This window comes from Ricinus communis, chromosome 2 (assembly GCF_019578655.1).
Source record: "Ricinus communis isolate WT05 ecotype wild-type chromosome 2, ASM1957865v1, whole genome shotgun sequence".
Taxonomy (NCBI): Eukaryota; Viridiplantae; Streptophyta; class Magnoliopsida; order Malpighiales; family Euphorbiaceae; genus Ricinus; species Ricinus communis.
In genome coordinates this window covers 34,583,335-34,598,492 of record NC_063257.1, presented here as the reverse complement: position 1 = coordinate 34,598,492, position 15,158 = coordinate 34,583,335, and the positions used below count along the sequence as shown (strand labels likewise).

General features: G+C 38.6%; 1 protein-coding gene and 1 long non-coding RNA gene across 4 annotated transcripts; both read right to left on the bottom strand.

Annotated features, from left to right (window-relative positions):
• Nucleotides 1-3,681: 3,681 nt before the first annotated feature.
• Nucleotides 3,682-5,955, bottom strand: LOC125369341. Its single transcript, XM_048371353.1, has 3 exons — nt 5,886-5,955; nt 4,647-4,730; nt 3,682-4,463 (listed from the first exon to the last, which is right to left on the bottom strand). Exons 1-3 carry the CDS (start codon nt 5,953-5,955, stop codon nt 3,682-3,684), a joined length of 936 nt encoding a protein of 311 aa, XP_048227310.1.
• Nucleotides 5,956-10,866: 4,911 nt separating this feature from the next.
• Nucleotides 10,867-15,059, bottom strand: LOC125369127. 3 transcript variants are annotated; one of them, XR_007214630.1, is made up of 5 exons: nt 14,522-15,017; nt 14,275-14,441; nt 13,515-13,525; nt 13,258-13,321; nt 10,867-11,396 (listed from the first exon to the last, which is right to left on the bottom strand). It is a non-coding gene; the product is annotated as an uncharacterized LOC125369127 (long non-coding RNA). The 3 variants fall into 3 exon arrangements; XR_007214629.1 differs by lacking the exon at nt 10,867-11,396 and having other exon boundaries at nt 13,087-13,321; nt 14,522-15,013; XR_007214628.1 differs by lacking the exons at nt 10,867-11,396; nt 13,258-13,321; nt 13,515-13,525 and having other exon boundaries at nt 14,197-14,441; nt 14,522-15,059.
• Nucleotides 15,060-15,158: the final 99 nt, after the last annotated feature.

The following is a 15,158-nucleotide window of genomic DNA, read 5'->3' as shown; positions in this document are numbered from 1 at the left end:
GTTCAAATAAGAGATCAATAGGCATTCATATTTTTCACTTGCTTTGCAAGATCTTGTTCTTGAATTTCTTTTTTTTTTCACCCCTTAGATTTACATGATACTTAGGATTTCTTTCTTTGTTGATATGTTATGCCTTTTTACTCAAATACAAACATAGATAATGAATGCACCTGGTTACTCAACAAAACAAAAATTAAGATGCTTTGCATACTCATAATTTCAATTGTCTTTTTACGCGAAAATCAACATTGGTCATGAAGACCCCAGTTACTCGAAGAACTAAAACTAATAGAGTAAAATTATTAACTTAGAGCTTTTAACTTACTTATATCATTTCCCACAAACATAGGTAAACCATAATAATAACAAGGGAATAATAACCTAAATCATACACTTTTAATCATACCCATGTCAAATGCTGCTAAACTTCTAATCATGTTCTTATGCAAACAATGAACACTTGATCATTTAAGTGCGATCAACTCATGAGTTCACATTCATATGTGCTTAAAAATCAATTCAAGAACTCAAATATTTATCATAATAGCATTCTTTCATTGATTCTTTAGTGTAGAATAATAACAAAAAGCTGAGTATAGAATAGTTTAAAATGTTTTTATAAAAATTAATCAAAAGCTACTAAATACTTGGCATATATAATAGAATTACTCTAAATCTTTACCCCCACACTTATTTTAGACATTGTCCTCAATGTCTTAATCATAAACGAAACACATAAAAGAGAAAAATATAGAGTACTTCCTTTAGAAATTGGAATGCCATTTAATCACCATTGGCCATAAGTAATCATCATCCCGTATAAACCTTAAACAAGCTTTAGAGAACCATCATGGATAAGAACTTATTAGCTTAAAATAAAAAATCATAAATAAAACAGAATTCGAAAGTTATTATTACAAAATAAATGCATAACAAAAATCCTAAATAGTTATAAAGCATAGAAATCCTAAAATAGCTAAAAATAATATAAAAGCAAATGCCCTATGGTAACTAGATAGCTAAATCTAAAAACAAACCAAAAAAAAAACTTAGTATAAAACTAGAATCAATGATGAGGCAGGGATGATGGTGGTGAAGGAGCATCAAAGTCGACGGATTAGAAGTAGCAATCGAGTTTGTATGCTTGTCTACATTGACTCTTCTCCACATTAGCCAATCAAGAATCAAAGGCATCGAGCCATTGGTTAAGGTTGGTGTTCGTCGCTTAAAGTTGAGTTAAAACTTGGTGCCAACCTTGACTACCCCATTCTTGCCCTCTACTTTCTTCACTATCCGATTCTTCCTCTATATCATGTCTTGGTGGCTCATCTCTAGCCATACTACTACTACCTCCACTCAATCCGTACTTAAAAGTAAGAGGACCGCCACGACAATTTACCAAATTAGCTCTAATCAATGCAGTAGTATCTAAATTGCCCGCGCAGGGTAATGCCTCATATGGAGAAGACTCCAGATCAAAACTACAAAGATACATGGCCAAACCTGTAACAATATGTCCTAACCCGATACAATTCTTAGGTCTAGCCGGTGTCTTTAGTAAACTTTGCATAATAAAGTATGCTGAAGAAATAGATTTATGGGTATCCAAACACCATAGAAAATGTAGTTCTTGCTTTGTCACCTTATTTATCTCTTTCCAGCCAAAGATGCCTCCACACATGAATTTTAAAATAAGCAAATAACAATGATCATTGAAGACATTATTTAGCATGTTATTAATATCATATTTGTCTTGACCCGTTAGTTTTTTCCAAAACTTGCCCAAATCAAACTTATGATGTTGCTCATAGACACCTCCTTTCTTTAAATCGAAAGCTTGGACAATTGCATCAATAGTAACAATATAATTATGCCCAATCAATCTTACCTTGAACTCCTTGTCATTGGAAGGATCATAATATAGAGTTGTGAAAAGCTCTAAAGTTAATTCATTATATGATGGCAATGAGTTAAAGGAAAAATCCTTCCATCCTAATCTATCTAAGAGGATCATCATTCTCTCAAAAATATTCAACTTAACTAGAGAGGGAGCATCCAAGAACTTACATGAAACTTGCTCTCTTGAAGCAAGGCTAAGGAATCGATTGCCCTCTTCATGAGAATAAAGATCAAAAGGAGCTCCATAAATTGCCATTAAGCTTTGTTCTTCTTCATGAGAGCTTGAGACTATCTCTTTCTCCTATTCCTTTCTCGTTCTCTTCTTTGGGGCCATTATTTACCTATGGAATAGGTAGAATAGAGATTGGTGGGTAAAGATTTTGAAGTTTTGGAAGAAAAATTGAGGTTTTTTGTAGAGAGAGAAAGAAAAACAAGGAGAGAGAAAATAAGAGGTGGTGTTAATGGAGGAAATGAGAGAAAAGAATATAGTTATATGTGAGGGTTAGGGGTTTGGGGAGGGGTGTTTTTGAATTCGAATAAAATTCTTGTTGGTGTTTTGATGGGAGATGAACAACTTTGGAGTCCTAATCTATTTCAAATTAAAGTTGCTCATCTTTCTTATTTTTCTTTGGTGGTCGACCCAACCCCCCCTTCCCCGCTGGCGGATCGCCCAGTCGCGGCGTGTGCCGCCGCTGCGCACCTCGCGGTGCTGCTTTCATGGTGTCAGCTTGTTGTGCACCTCGCGGCATCTGCGGCTCGGTGCTGCAGGTGGAGTGCCAATTCGCGCACCTCGCGGGAGCATCCGGCAGTGCTACTGCCGGGATGTCGCTGCTGCGCACCTTGCGGGTGATTGCCCGCTGGGTGCTGTGTCGCCGCCCACACAAGGGCATCACATGCTGACGTGGTTGCGCTCCTCGCGGCAACCCTGCGAGGTCGCGGTCTGTTGGCTCCTTCCTGGCTGCTGGCTGCTGATTCGGGTCTGTGCATTCCTGTGGTGACTCTACTACGGGCCCGTGTGAAATTTTGTTGTCGCACTGGCTCGCTCGACTTAAATTTTTTTTTGAAAAAAAAAAACAAAATTGTATCTAATAATAATAAAGAAAACTAAGCTACCAAAGGGGACTTGACTAGAATTAAGACTAAATTCCTAACTAAAGACAAGCATTGCAAGGGATACTCAAATCCTAAGTAAATGACCTTTATATAATACACATAATCTTATAAATACTTGAAGCACAATATTGACTAGTAAGTTAAGTGTTACCACATAAAGCTCCTTTGTTATACTTGATGATCATATATGTACTCAGATGGTTGAATCTCTTGCAATTTTCTAAAAACAAAGCGAAAAAATATTTTAAATTGAAAATTAAAATAGTAAAAATAAAAAATATGTAATATACATGTGCTAAATTTATTGTCTATAGCTAGATATTGACAAAGGTTATTTCAAATTAGAGGTGCTTCCATGCATTCCACTTCATGTCCATAGGTCATCCCTTCATAATATGGCTTTAAGCGATGGCCATTAGCTTTGAATTATTCTTGGGTCTTGATGTTATATAATTCCACCGTACCATGATTGAAAACTGTTTACTTTGAAGGGTCTGTTCCATCTGGATCTAATCCTTTAATATCAGAAATTCCCCACCCAATAGTTTTTTTAAGTCTTCTCAATTCTCTAATAGTTGCCTCTTCCTTTAAAGGAGAAAGATAAGAGGCTATGATCACTGGATATGTAATCTTTTCTCCTAAGAAGGCATATTTAAGTGTGTTAAGCAACTAATTAAGCTCAAACTTAGGTGGTTCATTAATAATTTTGGATTTGCTTTCAATGGATGAATCTAAAGGTTCAATAATGCTTTCATCAGGTAACACTGGAATAGCTTCATCTAACTTATCATGTAAGTCTAAGACTTCTTCATCTAAACATTCTTCATGCTTTTCTAATGTTAATGCAACTTCTAACTTATCGTCCTTATTCTGTAAATATGTTTCATAAACAAAATAATCCATGCAATCAACATATGAACATTCATCAATTAAAGTGCTAGGAGATATAGTTAGAGAATCAAACACTTTAAATTCTAAAGTCTCTCCCAAGATTGTCATAGTAAGCTTCCCATTGTGCACGTCAATAACTGTCTTGGTAGTTGCCATGAAAGGTCTATCAAGGAGTATTGTTTGCTCCTTATCCCTTGCTGATGTACCTTCCATGTCTAGAACCACAAAGTCAGCAGTGATTATCAGTTTTCCTACTTGAATCAGCAAGTCTTCCACTATGTCTCTTGGATACTTAATTGACCTATCAGCCAGTTGTAGAGACATGGTGGTTGGCTTCAATTCTCCTAAGCCAACTTGTGCATATGTTGAATATGGCATTAAGTTGATGCTTGCTCCCAAATCCAACATGGCTTTAGCAACCTTTTTGTCCCCCATTGTAATATCAACGGTAAAGCTCCCAGGGTCTTTTATCTTAGGAGGTAACTGTTGTTGGAGAACTGCACTTGCTGTTTCAGACACCATAACTTTCGCATTGTTCCTTAGCATAAGCTGGCATATTTCTGATCACATCCAACAAGGGCAAATTAATGTTAACCTTATAAAGCATATCAAAAATTTCAGAAATTGCTTATCCTGTTTGCTTTCTTTCAATCTATTCGGGAATGGAATAGGAGGCTTATAAGGCTCGGCTGCCTTATGAAACTCAGGTCTTGAAAACGCCTCCTTGTTTTTCTCTTTCTAACCAAGATTGGGCTCTATTCTTCCTTCTTTTTGTAAACCTCCTTCAGTTATCTTTATATCAACTAGTCCATCTTCTTTTGATGTACCTGCGTAAGAAGAATCTTTTTCAATTAGATTTTCAACATTATTATCAAATAACTCACCATCTTTAAGAACAATGATTGTTTTAGCTTGCTCAGGTTGACTTGGCAATTTTTCTTTCTTATTTTCTTGTACTGGCTTGACGAATTTACTAATATACACAAATAAGAAAGTTGGCTTCCGGATCCATGTATGGATTTTGTGGTGTATGCTTCCTTATGGAATTTGAGAGACGCCACTCATTAGTAGAAGTGTCCCGGTGATTATCCAGGTGGCGACTCCCATCTCCTGCGCTAGTTTCAATGACTAGTTAGCGTGTTCCTGTTTAGATTGAAAAGCCTTATAGTGTTGTAGTCATTAAAGACACTTGGATGCACACTCGAAACCGCCGCCCACAGTGGCGACTCCACTAGAGATAAGAGAAGTTGATTTCAGTGTATATTTGCCTTTAATTTTATTATTTAACAAATTATTCTTGCATCACTACACCTTTATCACACACTGTACATTTTGGTCACTATAGCTCCAATGGCATCGGTTAGTGGTTCTTTAGTTCCACTCAAACCCTAGTATTGCGACATTGGCTAACCATTACTCACAAGTAATGAGTGAATTTCCTTCGTCGCATGAACTATTAAGTGGGGAGACGAGCCAAGGAAGAATATTTTTTACTTGTAGGAGCCTTTTATCCTCACCCAAGTGTCACATCGTGGAGCTTCAAATCCAAAATTTTTTACCGAGAGTGCTAGAGTAGTGGAATTCTCGGAATACTACGAACTAGTGTAGAATTCTCCTGGAATACTCTTAAACTCTCTAGAAAGGTGTAGAACCTTCTTTAACACTCTAGAATAGTCTAGAACTTTCTAGAACAATCTAGAAGGATGTAGATACTTCTAGAATATTCTAGAAGGGTGTAGATACTTCTAGAACATTCTAGAAGGGAGGGGATAATTCTTGTATATACTAAAATACTCTAGAATATTCTAGACACATGTAGGCTATTCTAGAATATTATAGACTTGTATGGACATAAGTAGTATTCTAGGACATTCTTTTAAAGAGGTGGGATGGTGGCCATCCATGCCTATAAATACTCCCTCCATGCTTCATTTGTAAGATAGAGAGAAAGTTAGAAAGAGAACTAAGCAATACAAGCTTACCTTTCCAAACTCTTGTGCTCTCTTTGTGCCACTTTCTTAAGCTTACTTTCGCTGGCGTAATTGCTGCCATTTTGCCGAGTTTGGCATCCGAGAAAAGACTGACTAGCAATCTTGACTTCGGGGGAATCAAGTAAGCTAGGCCGCACGTGGGCAAAGTTTGGGGATAAAACAAAACTCGCGTGACAGTTGGTATCAGAGCCAAGTTCGTATCAAAGCCTAGTTAGCATTAGAGCGCGGTTGAGTTCTTTGGGAAAATCTTGCACGAGATTATGGCCAAAGTTGGCGAGCAATCCACTTCTACCGCTCCTCCCACTCCAAGGGAAGGAGGAAAGGAAAGCGGAAAAGGCCGTAGGGATAAGTCCCACGACGTGATTGGCGCGATGTAGGAAAGGCTAGTCAAGGTGGAGACTGCCATGTCCGATTGGTGTGATAAAATCAAAGACATGGACCTTCGCATCGAGAAGCTAGAGTCCAAGGAGGACGATGGGGAGCTTCGTGGGGAGATGCAAGGTGCCTTAAATTTTCTTGCCGATAATTTAGCGAGGGACAATGAGGCTCTTAAGAAGTTGCTTGCCCAATGCCTGGAGAAGGTCGATAAGCTCGAGGTGGAGCTTAACTTGTGGAAGGCCGTGTTGGCGAATAGTGGGGGGCCTTAAGTAACAACGATGCACAAAGTCGATGCTCCTAAACCAAAGGCCTACGGTGGAGCTAGGAGTGCAAGGGAGATCGACAACTTCTTGTGGAACTTGGAGAGATACTTGATCACGGTGGGCATAGTGGGCAGCGCCACCAAGGTAAAGTCTGTATCTCTACTTAAGTGATATTGCTACTGAGTATGATGGAGACGTAGGTGCGAGGATGTGAAAAAGGGCCTTTGCACCATTAATACATGGGGATGATTTTGTGCAGGAGCTTAAGAAGCAATTTTATCCCGACAATGCCGAGAAGGAGGCAAGGTCAAAGCTTTGACGACTCCAACATAGAGATGGCTACATTCGGGAATATGTGAAAGAATTCTCCGAATTGATGTTGGAGATTCCCGATTTAGGAGAACAAGAAGCATTCCATGCCTTCATTGATGGTTTATCTCGGTGGGCTCAACTGGAGCTAGAAAGGCGAGGTGTGTAAGACCTTGCCACCGCGATGGCGGTTGCCGAGTCCTTAATAGAGTTGAAGAAGAAGGACTCATTCAAGCCAAAGGTAAAGAAGTACGAAGGAAGTGACAAAGGTGGTGGAGATAGAGGAAAATCTTCTACCAAGCATGGTAAGGCTTCGTACAAGGACAAAGGCAAGTGGAAGAAGGAAGACAAGCATAGTTCTTCTCCGAGAAAGCTTGCTTGCTTCATCTTTGATGGACCTCATCGTGCTTACGAGTGTCCAAAGCGTGGGAAGCTTAGAGCGTTAGTAATCACCGAAGAGGAGAAGCAAGAAGAAGAACGAAGAATTGCTTCCCTTCGACTCCTCAATGCCATCCAAGCTAAAGTAGAGCAGAAGCCTCGTGGTCGGATGTACGTGGAGACTAACATCGGAGGTAAAAGCATCCAAGCCATGGTGGATACCGAGCCTGATACGGTGTACATGGCGAAGGAGGTGGCCAACTCTATAGGGCTGCCTTATAAAAAGGAAAAGGGCTTCATCAAGGGCGTGAATGCAAAGAGGCTACCTATCATTGGCATAGCGAGAGGGACCAACATTCACATAGGCCAATGGCAAGGTAAGGTCGATATCACCATATCTACTATTGATGATCAACGATTCTATCTTGGCATGGACTTCCTAGACATGGTGAAGGCATTCTTAGTTCCCTACGCCAACACCATGTGCATAATGGAGAATGGCCAACCTTGTGTGGTGCCGATAAAGAGGGAGCTAAGCCAAGATATGATGGTATCGGCCATCCAACTCTCTAAAGGGGTAAAAAGGAAGGAGCCAACCTTCCTAGCAACCCTCAAGGTGGAAGAAGGTCCCCATGTTGATGGTGCCACACTTCCAAGCCCTATCCAAGGCGTGCTTAATGAGTTCAAAGATGTTATGCCGCCCAAGTTGCCGAAGAAGCTTCCTCCACGATGAGAGGTGGACCACGAGATCGAGTTAGAACCGAGAGCCAAACCACCCGCCTTTGCACCCTATCGAATGGCGCTTCTGGAACTAGAGGAACTAAGGAGGCAACTCAAGGAGCTACTTGATGTAGGCTACATAAGGCCATCCAAAGCTCCATATGGTGCACCGGTCTTGTTTCAAATGAAGCACGACGGTTCTCTTCGGTTATGCATAGACTATTGTGCGCTAAACAAGATCATAGTCAAGAATAAGTACCCGATTCCTAACATTACTGACATCTTCGATCAACTTAGTGGTGCTAAGTGGTTTACCAAGTTGGATTTGCGGTCGGGGTACTATGAAGTGCGCATTTCCTAGGGACATGAGCCAAAGACAGCATACGTGACGAGATATGGATCATATGAATTCCTTGTCATGCCCTTTGGCCTCACAAATGCACCGGCCACATTCTGTACACTTATGAACAAAGTACTTGCTCCTTACCTTGATCAATTTGTTATTGTTTGTCTCGATGATATTGTTGTGTACAATGACACTTTGGAGAACCGTAGAGCATCTAAGGCTAGTGTTCAAAGCCTTGCGGGATAACGAGCTCTACGTCAAGAAGGAGAAATGCTCCTTTGCCCAATGAGAGGTGGCATTCCTTGGGCATATTGTTGGTGATGGAAAGCTACGGATGGATGATTCAAAGGTGAAGGCCATCCAAGATTGGGAGCCGCCAACCAAGGTGACCGAGTTGAGATCTTTCCTTGGTTTGGTGAACTATTATCGGAGAATTATCAAGGGCTATTCTTCCATTGCCACTCCTTTGACGGATCTATTAAAGAAGGGTCGTGCTTGGGATTGGTCTATGAAGTGCCAACAAGCCTTTGAATGGCTAAAGAAGGCCATCATGGAGGAGCCGGTCTTAGCACTTCCGAGCTATCTGAAGGCATTGAAATCCATACAGATGCTTCCGACTTTGCTATTGGTGGAGTACTTATGCAAGAAGGGCATCCAATAGCCTTCGAAAGCAGGAAGCTGAATGACACCGAAAAGAAGTATACGGTGCAAGAGAAGGAGATGACCGCTATAGTCCATTATTTGCGAACATGGAGGCAGTACTTGCTTGGGAGCAAGTTTATTGTGAAGACCGACAACGTTGCCACTAGCTACTTTCAAACGCAAAAGAAGCTCACACCGAAGCAAGCTAGGTGGCAAGACCTTCTTGCGGAATTCAACTACGTCATGGAGTACAAGCCAGGTAAAGCAAACCTTGTTGCCGATGCACTCAGCCGAAAGGGGGAGCTTGCTGATATAAGCCGCCCTAAATGCAACTTGGTGGAGCACATCAAGGAAGGGATAAAGCATGATTCTATGGCCAAGAACTTCCTTACTCTTGTTCGAGAAGGCAAGACTCGAAGATTTTGGCTAGAAAAAGACTTGTTTTACACCAAAAGAAGGAGGCTATACGTGCCGCTCCATGACAATCTTAGAAAGGAGATCTGTAAAGAGTGCCACTATAGCAAGTGGGCGGGTCATCCAGGCATACAATGCACGATGGCGCTTGTGGAGAATGCCTACTATTGGCCTCACATGAGGGAAGATGTGGAGGCCTACGTGAGGACTTGTCTTGTATGCCAACAAGACAAGATGGAGCAACAAGCCCCGAGTGGTTTGCTAGAGCCACTTCCTATTCTTGGGAGACCATGGGAAAGTGTCTCCATGGATTTTATCGTGGGGCTTCCTTTATCCGAAGGTTGTGCATGGATCTTCGTGGTGGTGGATCAATTCTCGAAGTAAGAAGCTGTCAAGGAGCTGGATGCCCCTACTAGATTCGAAGTTGTTGTTCTCTATGAGGACTACATGGATTCTAAAGTAGCCAGCATGTTCAAGAAGATGAACTTCATGCCTAGAATGGGGCTGGGAAAGAATTGACAAGGTATCACGGAGCTGCCAAACTTCAAAGCTTAGAAGACTCAACATGGATTAGGTTATTGCAAAGAGAAAGATGAGGAAAACCAAAGGCTAAGACTCTAAAAGACGTATTTGTCCAGGAGTAGAAGCCCTGCTCTAGGGAACCTGAACCTATGACTGTAGTTAGGACTAAGGTGTTGGGGTTCGAGATTTTCAAGAACCTATTAACTTCATCAAACTTCATCCTTCGGCAGCTTGAGTACCAATGACTTCATCAGATACTTTTTAATTTTATCGAAGGGCTTTTGATAATGTTCATCCCATACAACAGGCTCATGATTCCTCAAAATCTTAAAGAAAGGATCACAAACTATTATGAGCTTAGAAATGAACTTGCTGATATATTACAAGCATCCCAGAAAACCTCCAACTTCTTTCTCTATCTTAAGTGTCGGCATCTCTTGAATAGCTTTGACCTTGTCCGGATCAATCTCTATGTCCCGTTGACTTGCTATGTGCCCTAACAGCTTCACTGATGTAATTCCACTCATCCTAAACACTTATGAAGGGCCTGAAAGTGTCCTTCCCTTATTTCAGACTTCACCATCATGTCATCAACGTACACCTCCACCTTCTTATGCATCATGTCATGAAAGAAGGTAGTGGCTGCTTTCTGATAAGTTTTCCCCACATTATTTAGTTCAAAGGCATAACCTTGTAGCAGTACGTCCCCACTTGGTGATAAAAGACGTCTTTAACTTGTCCACCATTGCCATCATGATCTGATTGTACCTGGAGAACCCATCTGTAAAGGAATACATCCTATTTGAAGTCATCCTTTGAGCAAATACTGCTTTTCTTTTTTCTATTATTTTCTTAAATCTTTAGGAGTTATATTATGAGCTATCAGAATTATCCATGGATTTGCATCTGCACCGAAATTAAGTGAATAAATTTGTATGGAATTGATGTGAAACATGCACATGTCATGATTATCAAAATGCACAGTACTATCAGAAAAACATCACACAAGTAAGCAAAATTATTTATATCATTAATCTTAAAAAGAAAAAAGAAACATCGTCCTCATAAATGTCGGACGTTATTAGATAATCATCATAAGAAACATCAATAATATTTTTTTCTATTGAGCAGTGAACTCTTCTAGCTTCAGGTCTTCTATTTTGGTAATGACATTCTCTCGGACTTCGTTGATACTCAGCTTGATCATTCTTTCGATGATCAGGTTCTTGAAAATCTCAAATGCTGATAAGAGAGTCCTAGCTACATTAACAGGTTTGGGCTCCCTAGAGTAGGACTTGTACTCCTAGACGAACACGTCTTTTAGAGTCTTGCACTTTGGTTTGCCCTCGTCTTTTTCTTCAGAATATTCTAAACTTCGAGTCTTCTGACCTTTGAAGTCTAGGAGCTCCGCAATACCCTACTGATTCTTTTCTAGTCCTATTCCAAGCATGAAGTTCATTCTTTTGAACATGTTGACTACTTTAGGATTCATGTAGTTCGCCATTTGGAATCCAGTAAGGGCATCCACCTCTTGGGCAAAAATGAAACAAAGAAACAAAAGATAACATGAATTAGTTGATTGATAAAAAAACCCTAAAAACTAAAGTATAATAAACAAAAAATGTAGGAAATTAATTAGACAATTCTATTAAACATATTTAATCACTGAATCCTAATGAGAACATAAATCTAATTATTAATCCTATTACATGTGTTGATGGACAAGTTGATATTGGTGAGTTTGAATATGATGATATGTGTGCATTATGTGAGATGATATTATTTATTTATGAGAATAATTGAAATGATTGATTTTGTGATTGTCAGTAAAGTGTTTTATATAATTTTCTGTGTCTGATAAGAACTTGATAATTTCTGCCTAGTATACTATAGTTTAGTAAATTAAATGCTTATTAATATAGATGATTCTATGCATGTTTATTGACTGTTTATCGGTCATTTATTCGTGTATTTGAGTCATTTTGGTATGTTTATGAATTTTTCAGGTTTTCGGACTCCTTGATGGGAAATTGATTGATTTTCTGGCAGAAGCCAAGCTATTAGATGTGCGTCGGATTCGATTTCTTGTTGGCGCGCATTTTGAGGCTTTTGCAGGGGCCGTTGCACGGCCTCCCTTGGGCATTTTTGAAGATTTGCATTTGTAGATGTTTGTGCATATTTGCACGGGCCGTGGCACGAGCTATGACAATCTGAAATTTGCTTACAATTATATGTGAGAAAATGTAAAAGCCCTATATGTTTGGATGTAAAAAGGTTTGGTAAACAAGGTAAGTTAAGTCCCCATCTCCACCCATCAACACCAGCAGCCATCGAGACTTTTTCCTTTCCATCTCCTTTCGTCGGCACCACCTTTTAATCCCCATTCTCACTGGAAAATCGAAAGCTTTGGGAGGAGGAGTTGCCATTCACGCTGCCGCCGTGTAATTTAGCCTCCTATGTTTTTATGCAATTCCGATAACGGATTTGAGTTCCTCGCCCTAGAACGGCCCTTCCCCCACCGTTTCTCTCAACTGAACCTGGGGGTAATGCCTCGCTAGCATTTTCCGATAAGAGCTAGACTATATATTTGGTATTTTTGGTTTGAACGTATATCAAGCTTCACGTAGACACTTCCAATGTATTCTGAATGCCCAGAATTTTGAATTTTTGGGATCGGTAAAATTATTTGGACCTTAAAAATTTTAAAAGTTGTTAGCTCCATTAATCATTAATTATAAATAATCAATTTAAGTTATTGCCTTTATTGAGTCTCCAGAGACTGAGGATGGGCAAATCCACGTTAGAGTTGAGAACAATTGAATTAAAATTATAAATCCCATGACCTAAACATTTTTCATCCTCTCTCAACACTAGTTAATAATTGTTAGTAGTCATTGATAATATTTAGTTAGTTAAATAGAATATCATTACTATCTTAGATAAGATTATGGGTTATTCGAATGTTATCCATATGTTTGTAATAATGACGATCAAATGTGAAGATTATAGAATTTCTTAATCATTAAGTACTAGCTCAGTATTACATCGTTTCTCAAAACTAGAGCCAAATTCTTACAAACAGTAAGTACGAATGTATGAAAATAGGAGCCAAATTATTTTGTTTTTGAATGTTCATCCGATACCTCTGTTCAAATGTATGGCTTAACATTATCAACCTTTAATGACTATAAAAAATATAAACCATTAAATCAGACGAGAATTTTTGGGATCGGTAAAATATGGTAATCTCTAAAAGAATCCGACCAGATATAAAACAAACAACATATGGTAATCTCTAAAACAATTTCCAACACATACAATTTACAGATTGAAAAGAATAGAAGGGACCTAGTAAACCTTACTTCCAATAAGAAAATTGTAAGATACTTACAGTCCAATATCCGTATATGAGCATTAGTTTGTCCCAAACTAGGTTGACAGTCCACCTGTATTGGCTGCACATGAAAAAAAATGATACTTTAACAGCTGTATTAATTTGTTTACTAAATAAATATTTAAGCACAAAATAGGATGATGAAAAGTGGACATGACTTCGCAGTGGTAAAATCTCCAAATCAGCACAATGATAGAGAAAGTTAAACAAGAATAATAACATGTGAATAAGAGAGATGGGATAGAACAAATCACCGTTATGTTTTCTGAATTGCAGCAAGGAGTGATTAGTGGAAGTTCAAATTCATGCAAAGCAATATGAGGATCAGTCACTAAAGAGATTTCCCAACAAGTAAGAAACAAAGGCAAAAAGAAAATAGAATAGGCTTCAAAACATTAGCATGATTGTAATGAGAGTTCAGACATATCATCATAAAAGCATAAAATATTATGCATATAAATGTAATCTAAATGTCAGTTAATATACTTGTGCAGATTAGGCTTTTTGCATGACACGTTTAAAGTAGCATTGAAATTTGAATGTGTATAACTGAAGTCAGTAATTTGACTTAACAATTATGAATCAAATGAATTGTTGCAATATAGATTTAATTTATATAAGTGTGCTACATATTTTAAAGAATAAATACATCCTCATAATGTCTACAAAGTAAATTTGGAAAAAGAATAAATTTACAAACACGGCACAAGAAAACATCTTAAATCATCAGCAGATTACCTGTACAGTGAGCGTTTAGGTAGAGATGTATAGTACTGGTGTTTAAACCAAACCAAGTTTGTTTCATTTATGTAGAACATGCTTTTGATATTGTCAGCTGACAAAGATGAATAATTTCCAGCAAAAAAAAGTGGACATGTAATGGAATGGTATGTTTAATGATAAGAAAGCCAGTAAAACAAGAATTATAGGATAGGATGATAGACGAAAGCAACTGCTTCATTAATTCTCTAAACGCATGATTACTGTACAGTAATACTTGAGTGAGATGATTACTTTGTTTACAGCAGATTAGAATTGGCCAGCGCAGCAATTAGTTTGTATTAGGTTCAATGCTGTGAGTAAGAGAGATGGGATATAATAATTCACCGTTGTGTTTTCTGAATTGCAGCAAGGAGTGATCCACAATCTTATTCCAATGTCCAATTTTCCAAATCATTCTCCTATAAAACCACAACACCTAAGAATGAAACAGAAGTCGGGCGAGTTTATTGTCTCCATCTGTGATAAGAAATACACTAACCTGCATAGCCATCATAAGTATCATCCTGTGATTTTGTGCAGAAGGAAGGCACGGAGAAGATTGAAGAATCACAGAAAAGGAAATAGAAGCAGCAAGGCGTCACTTTTATTGTATATAGACCTAATTGGTAAAGAAGAGAAACGATGGGCACATATTTTTCACAACTTTTAGGGCCCAAGCCCAAGCAGGGTGCATTTTGCAAGGCCCACCACGTGTAGCAATGTAATTAGTGATTAAAAAACTTCGAGAGGTCGTAACTATTAGCTCGGTCATCCGATCGAGGTGATTTTTTTTTTGATTTGATGTAATTTTTCGAGAGGAATACGCTGGCAAATTGCCGAAGGCGATTTGTCCAAGTTTCGTGCCAAAAAACATTTTATTTCTCTTTATTTTTGACATTTTTCAAAATTTTACATCTTTCGGCTAAATTTTCTACTATAACGAAAAATAATTTTCACTTTTCCATTCAAGAGCTAATATATCTCAAGGAAATAATGTGAATTATGAATTAATAGAGGATAATTTAGCGATATAAAACTCCAATATATTAAACATTCGAAGCAATAGTTAGTCAAAAAAAAAAGATAAGATGTAATGGTTAAAGTGGGATTCCATCTTTGCACTTTAACCATAGGTC

Bases quoted from the DNA above. Each gene is read 5' to 3' on its own strand.
- LOC125369341 (XM_048371353.1), bottom strand. From the start codon at position 5,955: ATGGCAGCAATTACGCCAGCGAAAGTAAGCTTAAGAAAGTGGCACAAA. The intron at 4,731-5,885 runs GTAAGCTTGTAT...CTTCTTACGCAG, and splicing joins GAGCACAAGAGTTTGGAAAG to GTACATCAAAAGAAGATGGA. The intron at 4,464-4,646 runs GTTAGAAAGAGA...GGATGTGATCAG, and splicing joins AAGAATAGAGCCCAATCTTG to AAATATGCCAGCTTATGCTA.